Source organism: Leiobunum rupestre, chromosome 8, assembly GCF_980474605.1.
Source record: "Leiobunum rupestre chromosome 8, qqLeiRupe1.1.hap1, whole genome shotgun sequence".
Lineage (NCBI taxonomy): Eukaryota > Metazoa > Arthropoda > Arachnida > Opiliones > Sclerosomatidae > Leiobunum > Leiobunum rupestre.
In genome coordinates this window covers 27,533,479-27,551,653 of record NC_143391.1, presented here as the reverse complement: position 1 = coordinate 27,551,653, position 18,175 = coordinate 27,533,479, and the positions used below count along the sequence as shown (strand labels likewise).

The 18,175-nt window shown below is 38.2% G+C and overlaps 1 protein-coding gene across 1 annotated transcript in view; it reads left to right on the top strand.

Moving 5' to 3' along the window:
• Window positions 1-18,175, top strand: part of LOC149932980 (uncharacterized) — a 44,152-nt gene that overhangs the window by 16,806 nt on the left and 9,171 nt on the right. Inside the window, exons 7-21 of the mRNA XM_090155607.1 lie at window positions 3,299-3,370; window positions 3,636-3,707; window positions 4,819-4,890; window positions 4,997-5,068; window positions 5,138-5,209; window positions 5,368-5,439; window positions 6,285-6,356; window positions 6,433-6,504; window positions 7,343-7,414; window positions 8,905-8,976; window positions 10,663-11,272; window positions 13,120-13,354; window positions 14,544-14,782; window positions 14,917-14,986; window positions 15,097-15,222. Of these exons, the coding sequence (XP_090011733.1) occupies window positions 3,299-3,370; window positions 3,636-3,707; window positions 4,819-4,890; window positions 4,997-5,068; window positions 5,138-5,209; window positions 5,368-5,439; window positions 6,285-6,356; window positions 6,433-6,504; window positions 7,343-7,414; window positions 8,905-8,976; window positions 10,663-11,272; window positions 13,120-13,354; window positions 14,544-14,782; window positions 14,917-14,958 (1,846 nt within the window). The 3' untranslated portion in view covers window positions 14,959-14,986; window positions 15,097-15,222. The remainder of the gene's footprint in view (window positions 1-3,298; window positions 3,371-3,635; window positions 3,708-4,818; window positions 4,891-4,996; window positions 5,069-5,137; window positions 5,210-5,367; window positions 5,440-6,284; window positions 6,357-6,432; window positions 6,505-7,342; window positions 7,415-8,904; window positions 8,977-10,662; window positions 11,273-13,119; window positions 13,355-14,543; window positions 14,783-14,916; window positions 14,987-15,096; window positions 15,223-18,175) is intronic.

Below are 18,175 nucleotides of genomic sequence, written 5' to 3'. Positions count from 1 at the left end.
GCGCATAAATATTAAAGGAGAACTGCCACCACCCTAAAATTGGTTAAAACCCATTTAAATCGATAGAGGACGTCCGAAAATGGTTATACAAAAAATTTCATGTTAATATTGCCAGTATTGGATTTATTATAAGCAACCAAATTTCGTGTTTTATCCCCCCCGACTCGAGAATCTCAGAACCGCTTGGTTGAACCTACCCGCAGCGCCATCTCGTGAACGAAATATTTTTTCCCCGGTTTTATCGTTTTTTGGTCGGAACTGCCGTCTGCTACGACATTCTCCTTGGCTTTTTAACCTAGTTATATTGATAGATGGTAGTTAATCGTGTTTTTAATATGCCTTACACGCCACCCTTTCTCAATTTTTTTCCGCTTCATTCTTTTGGCGCTGCACGTAGGTTCAATCGCGATTTCTGAAATTTTTGAAGCCGTTCGGAAAAAGTAGCGTAACTTTTTAAACACTTTTCCAATAAATATAAAATTTCAGGGACATAATTATTAATGAATTTCCTACCTTTCTGTAAAAAAACCTCGAAAATTTTGGTTCTCCTTTAATCGACTTAAAATTTCTGATTTTAAATAAGCGTTTCTTACGATATATAAAAATAAATAATAATAAGCTAAGCTAATACCAAGGCACCTAAGTCATCAAGCGACTTTTAATGCCTTTAATTCAGTAGGCTGGGTTAAATTGGGTAAGAAAGTTTTTTATAAAGCCCTTCATGCCACGTAAGCCAACAGTTCCCTACGCTAATTATTACAGTAAGACTGGGATCGAACCCGGCTCCTGTTGCTGCGAGGCAAAAATGCTAGCCACTCTGTCACCCCATTTTGAATTAATCCAAATATTAAAGTAGGTCTCTTGCTACGAGGTGAAAGGGCTAACCACTCAGCTCTGCCACCACATTTTGAATGAATCAAAATATCAAAGTAGGTCTCTTGAATCTAGCTCCCAATGATATTTATAAAGCAGAAGACACTATATTAAACAACCAATAGAAGGCTAATAAAGTTTCAAACATGTTTTAGTTACTTCGTTAGTTTTCCTTTTCTGATACAACGCTGAGAAATACATTTCTTCATCTACTTTGGAGATTTTATTAATTTAAACGCTGGAAAGGAAACATTACGTGAAGTTTATAGCACTTTTAAGTAGAATAAAAGACAACGTTACTGTACTTTTGTCAAGAATTTATTAGTTTTCTGAAATCGTATGAGTTTATTTTTGAAGATAACTGGATTAATTTGTTACGGAAAAGTTTGATTTCGCTCTTAATTTAGCTCGTGAAACTATGAATTTTAAATTTTCATTAATTTATTTAATCATAAATATGAAAAAAGTAGGTAGATTTTCATTTATTCTATCAAAAATGATTAAAATCACTTCCCAACAGATGGTGTTACTATTTTAATTTTAATCTCTATTTTCAGTCTGACATTGTCTATATTTCTTGGTTCTGTAAACGGGTTGACTCTCACGTTCTCCAAAACCTAAATACGTTCATGGTAGAGGCTAACCAACTAATAGATGGGCTCTTTAATTTTTATATATTTTTGACATTACTGGAGTACAATTATAACTAATGCAAGATTTACAGCACGCCTGGAATTATATTTAATGCTTTCTTAAAATTTAAGTTCATATAAATCCGAGCTAAATTTCTATTTTTATCAGTCCGAGTGAATTTTGTGCACTTTTTCAATTCAGACGTACGTGCCCCGAACTTTTCACTCTCCAATTACGGTTCAGCGCGTGACGCTGGTCCAAATATTTTCTAGCAGTAAAGAAACTTTTAAATGGCCAAAGTTTAAACTATTAATTCTTTTTAGAATTTCGTGGCGCAAATATATGTTACCTGAAATTTCTATAGTAGCTATAGGCTAGATCGGCTTATTAGAACCTCGAAAGTTCATTATCCCCGTGACAATAAACGGGTGAGGGTGAACTCGCAAACTGTTGCGCACTCGCCTTTTCTAACTGCCGTAATTGAATTTTAAAGCCTTTTTCGATGGAGTATCGCTTTAAACTCTCTAGAATATAAAGCGCTCTTCAGTAAGTATCCCATTTAAGCGCGAAAATTCTTTTCGACCGCCACGAAAAAAGCTTTTCCGGCGAATATCCTCGGATGAGGTAAATGCTCGCTAGAGTTGAGTTGGTTATTCAAAAAAATTACATTTTCTTAGAAAAACGCATCTCTAGCGCGTAAGGCGACAAATATTTTGCTACACAATCGAGAATAATTCTAATTCAAAACTAGACGAGAATGTTTTTTATATTTAGGCCCTGAGGCTCTTCTACTTGTCAAATGCAGCGGTCTTTTAAGAGCGCGTATTTTGATCTTCCTGCCGCCCACTTGACACGCGCTTAACCTCTCAAGGATACGATTTTTTTGGTCCATTGTCTACGTTTCTCGGAAATGTTGCCGTTTCAACCTAAGGTTTAACACTTTCGTTGATAATTAAAACCCTTTTGAGAGAGGAGTTTCGTCCACAAGTACGAAGTCATAACCGATTTTTAGCGAACAGAAACAGCTTGTATCGGGTTACGGAGTTTCGCCTCTACATTAAATAAAAGAGGTTCTCAACACGTTATTAAAGGAGAATATTCGTCCTTTTTGAGAAATGGCTTCATTTTACGTTTTAAAAGATTAGCAGTTTAATAATAATAATAATAACGGACACGTTACCATAGTGGAATGGAATTGCTGCGGAAGAGGACATTGCTGTGGCTCAGAGCTCAAGAAAGCCAAAAACAATAAAGTTTCGTTAGAAATTAACCACCGAATATTTTCCAAGGCTTTTCCGGAAAACCTTAGTGTTTCTTTAGCCGTGTTCACACTATACACTTTGGAACCGTTTTTAGACGGTTTCGAAAGCTAAAATTGAACATTTTCGGAGTCAACTGTATTAATAGCCATACGATAAATACATTCGACAGCAAAATTTTACAATAGCGGCGTTCACACTAGACACTTTGGAACCGTTTTTAAATGGTTTCGAAAGATAAAATTGAACATTTTCGGTGTCGATTATATTAATAGCCATACCATAAATACATTCGACAGCAAAAATTTACAGTTTGATCTTTCGAAACCGTTTTAAAACGGTTTCAAAGTGTCTAGTGGGAACGCGGTTAATTTGTACTTTCGAAATCGTTTTAAAACGGTTCCAAAGTGTCTAGTGTGAACGCGGCTATAGGCGCCTGGCGATATTAAATTCACCGGTTTCTCGCGGGATCCCTTACAGCCGCAAATAGATGGCTGCTATTTCAATATTGCCTTTATTTATTTTTATTCTAGGGATCTATCTGGAAACAAGATATGTCGAATTCAACAAGGCGATTTCTCCAAACTGGAACATGTCCGTACTTTGTAAGTTGACCATAATTCACGGATTCGATTTCATCCGCTTCCGTAGATAAAACTGTCCCCAATATTCGCGGGTTTACCTAAAGGCGATGTATACGGCCATGATACTTTTTATCCCGCCTTCCATCGAGCTAACCCTGGTTTATTCTTTTTCGAGTCGCTTACATTTCCGGAATGCGGCTTTCCTTTACTAACATACACCGCGAAGTCACAAGCTATGGCTTTTGATAATGCGTTCTTTTTTCCACACCGACTCTCTTTTCAATAGAATATTGACGGCCTCCGAAGTCAGAGTTCTGGAAGTGTCCGCTTTCAAAAATATGCCAAATTTGAAGAATTTGTAAGTGGAATCTGCTTTATTTTTCGATACCTCAAAATACCACTTGACATTTAAAAAAAGCCTATTCAATTCATTCAAAGCTTTCTTCAAATAAATACACGCGGCAATCAATAAAAAAAAGTAACAATTTTCTCTTGTCCCATCCCAAAACCCGTTGGGACTGTTTACGAATGAATGCATTTTTCGTAAGAATTCCTTTTAAATAAGGAAGCAAAATCCAAGTGGAAACAGTGATAGGCTATTGATAGAAAATATTTTAGCCACGAAGTTGAAATATTTAGGACACATTCTTTATGGACATTAGGAAATTAAATTTCGAATAACCTCGCAAGCTCAAGGTTTTGGAGAAGTAGTAAGTAACTACCCTGTATAAGCGCTTGGTAAAAAGGTACAGCTAAAATAATAAAATCGTGCCCTCGCGTAAGCGAACCTCAACCCTACATTCGGAGCTTTACTCGCAAGATTATAAGTTACATTAGCAACCGCAAACAGAAATAAATTCAATTACTATTCAAGTAGTCATTGGGGACATGTTTCGGGATGGTTTAGCCAAAATATACTTCATGTCGAACCGCAAAATTAAAAAACAAAAGTTATAATATGAACATAGTTTCGATATTCATTTAGCTTTGTAGCTCTTAACCGATTCGCTGTTCAAAATTGCGACAATTCGGAGGATCATTCGGTTCAATAGTAAACAAGTCGTAAGAGGTTATCGCTCGCGGGTTATTGTCAGCGCGTTTGTTGACCCATGGTTCCCATAGCGAGGGAAAGCAATTGCTCGTAACATCTTCCGGATATTTCTGGAAACTAATCAAACCAATAGGGATTAAGCACGTACAATAAAACTCGCGCTGGAAATGCCTAAAACAAGTACATTTCGTGACACAAATGATTTTAGTACGATTTTTTCGTAGTTTAACGCTCATCTGAACCAATTAAGGTTATTCGGAAGGAAATTTGCCTTAAATTGTGGAATGTCGTGAAATTAAGCGACGTCTACGCGTTTTCGGTACAAATTTTATCGCTTAATCTTTCTAAGAAAGCAACGACCCACGGCGAATCACGCTAAAAACTAAAAAGGTGTTTCCTTTTTCTCACCTCGGCTCAGGTACCTGTCCGGAAACAAACTGACGTCGATACGGGAACGCACGTTTCTCTCGAACGTCGTTCTGGAGCTATTGTAAGCGCTTTATCAAGGGTCCCTTAAAAAACCATTAATTAAGATTGAATCCGGCCCTTACTCATTCCGGCCAAATATTTTTTATCTTTCCCATTTGCTACGCTAGAGTGCTATCCCATAATCCTTTGAGCGAGCTTCATCTAGGATCTTTCTACGGTTTGGAGAATTTGGAGGATTTGTAAGAAATAGTTAATTATATAGAATTGGTTCTATAGCTCCTTTTTGACGGTTCTCTTCATTCGCGCAGAGATTTGCGGAGCTGCGAAATTCATCGATTGGAAGTTGGGATTTTTAACGATCTTCTAAACTTGGAAAGATTGTAAGTCATTTTTAGGTTGTCCAAGGATCAGTTGACAGTTAAATCGAAGGCTAGGGAAGATTCTAGCCTTTGATTAAGCTGAGCAAATAGTATCTTGTGGATTTTTCGCGTTTCTGGGAAAAAGAGAAGTTATACAATCTGGTCTTTTTTTCGTGCAGATTTTTGGACGAAAACCAATTGGTGCAGCTTCCACCATTCGTCTTTAGCCATTTAAAAAATTTGGTTCAGCTGTAAGTGAATCAGCCCATTTTTTGTGTAGTTTCAATTTTTTTCGTTACTGGTTTCTTACAGGAGACTACCCGAGGTGTAACACACCGATTTTGTTCAAACTCGGGGGTTATGTAGGCCTTAATGATTCATGAAAATTCCCAAAAGGAAAAGTTTCAAAGGGCATTAGTTTTGCCATGGCAACCGAAAATGTATTTGACAACACAAAATGGAAAATTCCTTACCGAAAAAAAAACATGGGATTTTGAAATATTCTAAGGGTGCCTGCCCCCTAGGAAATTTTTCCAAAGAATTAAAAAAAATTAAAATGCAAAAACTAGAAAACATTTATCAAAATTGACGAAAAAAAGTTAAATTGATCAAATTTTCCAGGGGGGCACACTTAGAAATTTTCAAAATCCCATTTTTTTTTTCGGTTAGGAATTTTCCATTTTGTGTTGTCAAAAACATTTTCGGTTGCCATGGCAAAACTAATGCCCGTTGAAACTTTTCCTTTTGGGAATTTTCGTGATTTATTAAGGCTTACTTAAACCCCGAGTTTGAACAAAATCGGTGTGTTACACCTCGGGTAGTCTCCTTGTTAGTTGCGCTCGCAAACATAACCAAAGCTTCGTTTGAATTTGTCTCGAAAAATCGTTAATTTGTGCATTGAGCTGCTTTCACAATTACACCTTACAGTTTAGATTGGTATTTTTAAAGAAAAACAATTTTCACAGTCGGATTATTTTAATTTGTTTATATTTAAAAACTACGTAACAGCAGACGCTTATAATAAACTTAGGTTTATAACGAACGGCTGCGTGGTAACAGTTATTTAAGCACCTCTGTTGACGTACGTTTTATACAGATCTCTTTCGAAGAATCACATCTTCGCCGTCGGAGAGAAGGTTTTTACGGGGCTCACCAAGCTCCGAAGTTTGTAAGTGTCCCTTATCAATTCCTAGCTATCGCACTCTCATCCACTTTTCTTATTGAGATACTGATTCTTGTTTCAGATCACTGGCTTACAACAGCATTTACCACTTGGACGAAAAGACGTTTGGAAATCTGTCAGCTTTATTCAAATTGTAAGTTTTCACTCAATGTTTTGTCAAGCGTTTTCTTAAAATGTCCCAAATTTCGAAATATTTACATTCAACTTTGCGACGAGTATCTATAATATAAAGCTAAAAACGAAAAATAACGTGTTTCTCTTACGTGACAAATAATATAGTCTTAGCACGAACTAGTAGATTTTCAAAAGTAAGAGTCAGTGACGTAAGATCTGCGTTAAAATCGTGTCAACCAAACCCAATTTTCATTGGTCAAAAATCCTCTCGCAATCCCAAGGCAATTGTTCAACCTCATTATTCAAATAGTAACCCAATTTTTACCTTACCTTAACATAAGACTAACCTTACCTTAACATAAGACTAACCTACTTTAAACCTTATTTTAACCTAATTTTAACCTTTACTTACCCTAAAACTAAACTACTCTGAACCTTATTTTACCTAAACCTAACTTTACCTTACCTTAACCTAAGACTAACCTACTTTTAACCTTACCCGAACCTACTCTTCACCTAAAACTAACTTAAACCGAACTCAAACTAATACTGCAAAAACCTAGGCCTTGCCATAGTTTCTCAAACTTTATAAACTCGTACAAGAAAATAACGTAAGCCACAGCCAATTAAATTTCTTTATTAAAAGAGCGATTGGATTCATTGACTGTAGTCTTTGAAATCGGCTTAAGTGTACCGGGGTGTATAAATTCGACCTTCAAGTCTCAAAGCTATAAGGCATTTCTTTCATTTCCTGCAAATTTAGTCCTTAAGCTTAGAAGCCAATATTCAGGCTTCGCGGGATTATATTAAATTCTCACGCTGTCTTTATTTGATTGCGTGTTTTTTTTTCTCGTTAGGGATTTACAAGGGAACGGGATCAAAGTCATGGGCAAGGATACCTTTCGACATCTTCAATCTCTGCAGTCTTTGTAAGCGAATACCCTAACTTAGCGCCGTTTTCCGTTAGTAGACTGGTCCTTGGCTTAGATTTGATCTAAAAGCCTGACTTAAAAGGATTCTCGGACGAAAAACCTTTTAGCGAAGTGTATTTCGCGTCCGCTTAATAACTTTCCATTTTCATTGAAGAAACTTTAAAAGGTCTTGTTAAGAGGCTACGAAGACATTCTAGTTCCGAAACAAATAGAGAATTAAAAATTCCTTTTTAATGGGCCGTCATTTTAATAGGAATATTTTTGGGTTTCAAAGTTAAGATATAAGTTACGGGTAAACTTTAAAAATCAACATAAAAAATTTTAAAATTCAAATTACGCAAAAATGACATTTTTAACCAGCAAAATGAAACAAAAACAGGGCAATTTTATAAAGCTAGGAAAACGTCTGCAAAATTTTATTAAATTTCTGCTCGAAAGAAATGTCGGGAGGAGGACTATTTGAGTAAAATGGATCCCACACACACCTGAATGGTTTAGAATAATAATACCGTGCGAGAATAAAAAATGAGTGTTAGCGTTTAATCAAATTTTCTTGAGCGTTGGATCCTTTATTATTTAAATATTAATTAATTAGCACCTGTCTTTCCTATCGCGCTTATTTTGATTTTCGCTCGTTAAAAGAAAAAAAAAATCTGGTTGGGGGCCAAGATGGTTTGGACGGCAAACTACAAAGTCATTGGAATCTGTTTAATATAGGGTACTAATACCGACCGCTAAGGCTCAAAATTTATGTTAGTAGAATATAATGGGAAAAGGGGGATATGACCCTTACAAAATTTTTCTATAAATATTTTATAAAATCTTATAGAGCCTTATGTAAGATCTAGGTTTTTCTATACACTATAGACTTTTCTTTACAAATTATATAGAAAATAAAATATTTTTAATTCATAATTTCTATACAAATTTTATAGAATGGTTTCTATGGAATTTCTACAGATTTTCTACATAAATTATATATCTGATATATTAACTTTCTATAGAATAAAAATAACTTAAGAATTTATAAATACATATATTTTTCTATATAAATTATGTAGAGAACACCAATATTTCTATAGAAGAAGAAACAAATAAAAATTGCAATTAAGCAGATCGATAACTATTTATTAAATTATCAAAAAATTAAAAGATACAACATCAGTCGCTTTCAATGGTGTTAACAAAATTAGCAACAAATATATATCCATCAAAATTTGACATATCATTGATAATCCTAGTTGTTAATGTTTTTCTATAGAAAATATATAGAAAATTCTGGATAATATATTTTATGTTCATAGAAAATTGACCCAAATTTCTATATAGTTAATATAGATAATTCCATTTTTATTTCTATAGAATTTATCTAGAATTTTTTTGTAAGGGGAAATGTAGAGAGTGCAGTTGACGGCCTAAACAACGCAACGAGAGGCATATTGACATACGATCAAAAATATATTTTCCTTCTCACTTTTTTCCATCAGAAACTTGAAAGATAACGATCTGAAAAAAGTTCAAAAAGAAGATTTCGATCCTCTTCAGAAGCTTCACTATTTGTAAGTTGCGCTTCGATGTTTGTATTTGACGCGTGGCAGAATTTTACACCATATTCGCGTACACTCTTTAAAAAAGGGTGTTTTAATTGTATATTAAGGGTGTAATATCTGTAAAAAAAACACTCTTGAATGTTAATTTAAACGCCCTAAAGGGATTTTTATTGTCCCAAATTAAAAACCTGAAAAGGTGTATAAAGGGTGTTATATTACCCGGAAATTGAGTGATTTAACACCTGGTAAGGGTGTAGCTCCCTTAAGGCAGTAGTTTAGTACCCTAAAAGGAGTATTTTAACACTTTAAAGGGAGTATTGTAGCACCCTTAAGGCAGTAGTTTAGAACCTTAAAGGGAGTAGTGATAAAACTTTAAAGGGAGTATTATAGAACCCTTAAGGGAGTATTGTAGAACCCTGAAGGGGGTAGTGTAACACCCTGAAGGGAGTCGTTTGGTACCCTAAAAGGAGTCGTCTTGTACCCTAGAGGGAGTAGATAATAACCCTGAAGGGAATAGTTTAATACCACAAACTGTTAACAAAGGAACCAAAACGGAGGACATAAGCACCCCGAACAATGTAAATAAACACCCTAGCAGGAAAACTGCTTTTTAAGGTGTAGAATAACATCCTTTATAAACCTGTTAAGGTGTTAAATATGGGACAAGAAAACACCCTTAAAGGTTTGAAAAGAAACCCTTTTTTTAAGAGTGTAGCTCCGATATATGTGTAGAAAAGAGTATTTGATTACCAAATGCTTCCGGTCACGTATCACGTGAAATTTATAGTTCCTGGAAGAATAATCTTTAAAAAGACTCCTACATTATAGGGACAAAATGCGATAGCATAAATTTCCTAAGAGTTACCGTATAATGTATATTCCCAAGTCATAAAGTAAATTTTAAGTTTTCGAAATAAGCAAAACAAAACGGTTATTCTTAGTAAATTTCACAACGAAAGCAATTAAAAATCATCTCATGGGAGGTGCAAAGTTGCCGCAGCTGTGACTTATAGCAATCTTTCGCTCCTTTCTCCACAGAAGACGAAACTTTATAAGCTTAATAAAGACAACGAGAATACACTTTCTTAAAAACCTTTCGAATAGGGGTCAATTTATACATTGTTTCCCGTTATATTCGAAATCTAAATATCGCGCGACCAAAGATGGGTCGACTCTTTTCCCCAAATGCTCTCCAAAAGGCGCCTTGGGCCCGCTAGAAATGGCATTTAATTCCCGTAATGGGCCCCGGGGATGAAAAAGAACTCCGATGTTTGCTGGACTTTTACATCCACAAAACCCAAAAGTACCGGTAATAAAAAAAACATTTAACGACGGCGAAGATATTATATAATGGCTCGAATACGGCCAAGACGCAAATGCGTAGTTCTTTATAGAAGTAATATTAAACTCGGGACTTCCAACGGATTAGCGTTCCGTTGAAGCTTAGATCGTTGTTTTCTAAAGTAAAACGCGAAGTGGAATATATTACGGTAGTTGCGAATAAAGGCTGGTTTTCGCTAGGACCAAAATGGCACGACGCGACGGTGAGCTTCGACGCGTAAAATTTGTATTAGGCCTAACGGGGATTTTTTGCGTCGACGTTCACCGCTGTGGCGTTTTTGCCCAAGTGAAAACCAGCCTTTAGGGGAAAAGAAGAAGTTGACCGCGACCGTGGCGTTTTCTTCCCGCTGGCAGGTACTTCGACGAATTTTCTTTCTGTTCCTACGCCATGCACGTCCGAGTGTGCGAGCCCCAGGGGGACGGAATCAGCAGCGTCGCCCATCTCCTGGACAATATACTTTTGCGAATTAGCGTATGGATCGTCGCTTTTCTCGCTTGCGTCGGCAACGCGGTGGTTCTCTTGGGGCGTCTGTTGGTGAGCGAGCCCAACGAAGTGCATTCCTTCTACATCAAGAACCTGGCCCTCTCCGACTTGCTGATGGGCATTTACCTGTTCGTCATCGCCGCTTACGACGTCGCCTTCCGCGGAGAGTACATCCTGCACGAAGATCGCTGGAGACACAGTTGGCAGTGCGCGTTCTCGGGCTTCCTCAGCACCACCAGCAGCGAAGCGTCGGTTTTCATTTTGACCATCATTACCGTCGACCGATACGCTTCCATCATGTACCCCCTGTCGGTCAAAAGGAGAACGAAAACGTTCGCCGCCTTCTCGACCCTGGTCGCCTGGTCGCTGTCGCTCCTGTTCTCCGTTCTTCCATTACTGAACATTCGTTACTACGGAGACGAGTTCTACGGCAACAACGGAGTCTGTTTACCCCTTCACATCGACAAACCCTTCTCGCAGGTAAATACTTTTAATATTTCACACGTGATCGAATCGTAGCTCGTAGACTTTACCACCGCTGTTGCTTTCAGCCAAACTGCCTGTATACCCGTTAGCGAATATAGCTATAGGCGAAGAGAAGATCTCGCTTGTATCGATTGGTTTTATACGTAAGTCGCGGGAGTCCGTCGGAAGATTATCAAATTTTGGCTACATCGCCTTCGGGTGAATTTCAAACAACCCGATTCTCATTAAGAAGTTATTACAAATTTTATTGTAACGCCGCGTATCCGTTTAAACCCTCCGGAGAATAAAATTTCTAGTTATTAAAGCATATGTTCGAAAAGGATATTAACAAAGCATCATTCACCGAAGTATGAAGCATTTTATCTTAGTTTACAACATCGTTTGTCAATATTGAATTCATTAATGGGGTATACAGACACCGCCATTTAAACCCTTGCTTAAAACCCTTCAAGGACGCTACGCAAAATTAATATCCACAAACCTCCCAATTAGCGGTAGTAACGTTCTTTAACCTAACGAGTACCCTATTCTTTACAATAATGATATTATTGTTTTTCAAACTTTACTTAAAATTACCGCTCAAAATCTTGATTACAATATTTAAGAAAATGTTCTTCCACACATCTCACCCGTCAATGAATTCATTCATTAAAAAATTGAAATCGATGTCAGAAAAACATATGTATACACTGATCAAGGCTAGATCACTAGGCCTTTCTTCACAACGAATTACGATGATATTTTAGGCTAGCTGGCTTCAGATAATTGGATTAAATAGGGTACACGACGACGAAATTTTCTGTTTAAACGAATCTATTTAAATCAATTTTTTGCTTATTTCATCTTAATCAAAATAACTTCTGTAAAAAGGCTAAATTCAGACTGGAGTGGCGGTGCGGTTAGCACTTTCGCCTCGCAGCAAGAGGAGCCGGGTTCTATCCCAGCTTGCGCAGGCGCGGTTCTAGAAAATTATTCTTAGGGGGACCCATACTTCAGGAAATAATTGAGGGTGTGGGAGGAAAGCATATGGAAGTTTATATAAACCAGAAATTTAGGGGGGGGGCACGGGCCCATTGGGCCACCCCCTAGAACCACGCCTGACTGTGTGAAAACTCGGAACAACTCCTTCTGCTTTGAGTTTGCAAGTTCTCTCCACATTAGTTTAAGGGATTTTTACCCTAAGCTCTTCGGTTTCCCCTTCCATAAAAACTTGTTGAGGTTAACGGTAATAGTTAGTGTAGGGAGCTGTTGGCTCGAGTGGCATGCAGGGCTTTCCACCACCCTTCTACGCATTGTAACCCGGCTACCTGAATTAATGGCTTTAAGTCGCTTGATGACTTAGGCCTCAGGTTGTGCCTTGGGTATTAGACTACCTGACTATTATTGTGTTTTTTCCTGTGGGGGCTCAAGCCCTGAAAAAATGACGTTCAGTTGGTAAAATGTATTTTTAAATATTTAGAAAAATTTCTCAAAGTGACTCTGAGATATAAAGATACAGTCGGTGCGCTCTTAATCTTATTAGCTTAAAAGTAAAAATTCTACATCAATACATCGCCTAATTGCACCCTTATAATCGAAAATCGATATTAAAAACACCCAAAAAATGAATGTTAATATAAAATAGCACGTAAGCGAATTGAAATTGAGCCCCGTGAGATTATCTTCGGTGGAAGAAGATAACTACCCACATCAGATAAATACAATGCTTATAAACTTTTATGATGTAAATTGCAATATATAAAGACTGTTTCTATATTTAGATTCGTGTCTCGGTAAAGTTCGCGTATCTATGAGCCAAAAGCAGCGAGGGAAATTAACGATTTTTGAAATTTGTGGCGCAGGCGTGGGAGTACTCCACCTTTATCTTTTGCGGAGTCAACATGTTGGCGTTCTTCTTCATCTTTTTCGCCTACATCAGCATGTTCTTCACGATCTCCACGTCCCGTATCGGACTTCGATCCACCCAACATCACCAGCAACAGGATAAAACCATCGCTCAACGCTTCGCTTTCATCGTGGCCACGGATTTCCTTTGCTGGGTTCCCATCGTCATTCTCAAGATTCTTTCTATGGCTGGTACGTATTAGCGGAGCGCCCCGGCTCTTTGATAGAACGGGAGTACAAGCTATTCTTGGCGCCTCTCCCCTCTCTCCCTATTCTCTCTCAGTCTGGATTTGTAATCCAAGTCGCGACGTGTGACTGGTCACGAGTTACGGTCAACAGAGGTTCTTCTGACTCTACCCTCGGGAAATCGTTAATGCGAGAATGACTTCCCTTATTTCAAGATTATCCCTAGAAAGAAGACCCGATTCGTGTCTTCTTACATTTTTTCACTGGTTCGTGGAACTCCAAATATATACGTATGAGCAAAGGCTTATAATACATCTCTTACGATAGAAGTATCCATATATTCCCCTAAAATGAATCGTGCACCTTCGCAGGCTGGAGGCGTCAAGTTTACCACGAGTAAGAATCAAAATGCGAAGGGATATTTTCACTCTTTATAGTTTTAGAAAATCGTTTTATGATGTTCTTGGGACAAACACGGTTTTACCTCCGAATTGTATTTTTAAATATTTAGCCTTAGCCTGCAAATAAATTTTTTAATACTTCTTATGATAAAACTTATTTTTATCTCTTTGATATTCACGCATCATCCCAATTCCAGCGATTGTGAAAATAGGCCTACGCCTGTAGAAGTATTCCACACTCATTACACTCGTGTTCAGGGTGAAGTCACCCACCAGTAGATACCCTCGTAGAATATATATTATTAAGCAGAGACGAAATATTGATGTCGATCAATACGAGTACCAAATGAAATGAGAATGATAGTAATTCAGTTTCTAACGCATCAATTTTTCGTTTCCGGCCGCAGAGAGAGAAATAGAGAACGAAAAAAATCCAAATTAATAGTCATGGAAAAAAGATCATTTGAAGAAACAACTAAAGAAGTTTACTAAACATAAATCATCTATGCGAAAAAGCGTTAAATTTTTAATGTTTAAAAAGAACCCATAACGAAAAGGAAATTTAGTCTATCTTTAAAAAAATCCTAAAAAGCAACCAAAGTAAGACAATAGCCACAACGATATATCAATTTAAATTGAGACTTCGCATCTCCGAAAGCGGTAGATAAGGATTCTGGGTTGGGTATATTTTTGAAAGGGAAGGTGATTTGACGCCTACCGTATAAAGAAACCAAAGCGACGCGAGCGAGAAATGACCAACAAAAGCATCTTTGGTTTTTCCTGTATTTTGACAGGCATTCCGATCGATGGTCAACTGAACGCTTGGGTGGCGGTTTTCCTGCTGCCGGTCAACTCGGCGCTCAACCCGATCCTTTATACTTTGACGACCAAGCTGTTCAAGCAACAAATAGCTCGCATCGTCTACAGCTGCCGAGATGGCGTGCCTCCTTTCTCCCGCGGTGACCCCTTCCGCTGCTCTCGCTCATCCGCCAACCAACGAAGAGCTGTTCTCGCCACCCTTTCCAACAACGACGTGAGTTACTTTTTCAAATTACTACAACTTTCGTCCCAGGGCAAGTTTGAGAGTAGGCCGCCCTGGATCACCTCTTTTCAATGCTCATACTAAATGTCAATGTCAATTCGTGTGTGTATGTGTGTGTGTTCTAGAAAGTCGTGATTCCACTCTGCCAAACGAACAGGCCCCAGTGATATCGGCGGGATAACCGATCACGCAGAGGTCCGTACCAACACTCAAGTTATTTTCATTCGCTTTTTATTTTTTTGCTTTTTCGGGGTTATTATATATATTTTGTTTTGGTTCAACCGTTTTTATATCGATTTGTATAGGTTAAAAATGAGAGGGACGCGAGAATCCATCGATGTCCCGATTGACCGGTCAACGATGGATTCTTCGTCCTCCGCTCAGTCACCCGTGCCCAGGTCCTGGTCAATGCAAAGCGAACTAGTCCACAGGTATTGAATTAAAGTTTTCAATCTCAATTTTCGAGAATTTGGTTTTTACTCGAAGTTAATATTTTTGTTGCTTTAAAAATGAACAATATTTCGAGAATGTTTAAATTTTTTACGAAAATAAAAATATTTTATTAAGTCTAGCAAAAGTGTGCTTTGAAGATTAATTTAATTAAACGGGTTTCTTCCATTCCTTTTACTGCAATTATACTAAATCAACGAGAATCACTTTCTTTTTTCAATTGCTGTATTCTCGGAATTTCGTCGCATCTAATTTTAATTTAACTTTCGAGAGCATGCGCGAAACGAGATCCTTACATTTACTATTTTCCCAGGGCCGTTTTATTCAATTTGCACAACCGGCACTCTGCGCAGGGCCTACGAAGTTTTGAAAGGCCTACCAAAGTTTATGAGTCTGAAAAAATTCAATTAAAATATTTCTTCTTAGAAACGGGGCCTACAAAGTTCTTAGTGCCCAGGGCCTACGAAGATCTTAAAACGGCACTTTAACTTCCCCTAAGTTTGTGAAAAATAATTTTAGGGACGATTATATATCAGGTATTAAGAAAAAAGTACTTAAAATCATAGGCAACGTAATATTATCAAAAGTATGACACTTTGTAATTTTCAAATGGAATGGTTTTAATGATTGTCTGTTTCGCGAAGAATGTATCCTAATTCCACTTATGCTCGAAAAATAAGCTCCTTCCCCGTTAAATCAAATTATCCCCAAGGTTGTTTATTTTGCTCAGACACGATTGAAGCGCCCTCCAGTGGCATGTTTCCTTCAACCCCTCTCGCCACTCAGTTTGACACCAAGTAGAAATAAAAACATTATTAGATTCGTCAATTTCCATATAAATCATAACGTTGGTAAGGACTGACAACTCTCTCGCGATCAGTTACTAGTCCTTGGAACTGTCAGGGAATTGTGCCCAGGAAATCGCCACCATCAGCCTTTCTATCAGAAGAGCCAAGGCCTATTGTAAACTGAAACACTTTCAAAAGTAACAAGTTGGCCAGCCAAATTATAAATCTCTTCGTAGAGTAGACCTGTGACATTTTTTATTTTCAAGATAGTGACGTGAAAGTCAATGGCTCAGCGGTAAACAATCCGCCTGCTAAAAAATGACCCGGGTTTGATTCCTGGCCACGATCGTATTTAATATTTAATTAATTAATTTTAATTTTAATTTAATTTATAAATATTAAAAATATTATAGAATAATTTGACGTTAATACGTTTATAAAAGCGTAAAGGAAAACGGACTTTCACCAAAGCTGTTTTTCTAAATATCGTTGTAGCTTAAAATGTGTCGGTGGTTCTGTGAAAGAACACTCGCCTGCGATCAGTAGGCCACGGGTTGAAATCCCACCCAATGCTTTCGCAAATTGATAATAAGACCTATACCATGAACAATTTAGTGTAAACACTTCCATTTGGACGGAGAGTAGAAATAAAAAACACCAACATACGCCATAACACACAAACGACACGCACTAACACACCAGCATACGCCATAACACACAAACGACACGCACTAACACACCCACATACGCCATAACACACAAACGACACGCACTAACACACCAACATACGCCCTAACACACAAACGATACGCACTAACACACCAACATACGCCATAACACACAAACGACACGCACTAACACACCAACATACGCCCTAACACACAAACGATACGCACTAACACACCAACATACGCCATAACACACAAACGACACGCACTAACACACCAACATACGCCCTAACACACAAACGATACGCACTAACACACCAACATACGCCATAACACACAAACGACACGCACTAACACACCAACATACGCCCTAACACACAAACGATACGCACTAACACACCAACATACGCCATAACACACAAACGACACGCACTAACACACCAACATACGCCCTAACACACAAACGATACGCACTAACACACCAACATACGCCATAACACACAAACGACACGCACTAACACACCAACATACGCCCTAACACACAAACGATACGCACTAACACACCAACATACGCCATAACACACAAACGACACGCACTAACACATCAACATACGCCCTAACACACAAACGATACGCACTAACACACCAACATACGCCCTAACACACAAACGATACGCACTAACACACCAACATACGCCCTAACACACAAACGATACGCACTAACACACCAACATACGCCATAACACACAAACGACACGCACTAACACACCAACATACGCCCTAACACACAAACGATACGCACTAACACACCAACATACGCCCTAACACACCAACATACGCCCTAACACACAAACGACACGCACTAACACACCAACATACGCCCTAACACACAAACGATACGCACTAACACACCAACATACGCCATAACACACAAACGATACGCACTAACACACCAACATACGCCCTAACACACAAACGATACGCACTAACACACCAACATACGCCATAACACACAAACGATACGCACTAACACACCAACATACGCCCTAACACACAAACGATACGCACTAACACACCAACATACGCCATAACACACAAACGACACGCACTAACACACCAACATACGCCCTAACACACAAACGATACGCACTAACACACCAACATACGCCCTAACACACCAACATACGCCCTAACACACAAACGATACGCACTAACACACCAACATACGCCATAACACACAAACGACACGCACTAACACACCAACATACGCCCTAACACACAAACGATACGCACTAACACACCAACATACGCCCTAACACACCAACATACGCCCTAACACACAAACGATACGCACTAACACACCAACATACGCCCTAACACACAAACGATACGCACTAACACACCAACATACGCCATAACACACAAACGACACGCACTAACACACCAACATACGCCCTAACACACCAACATACGCCCTA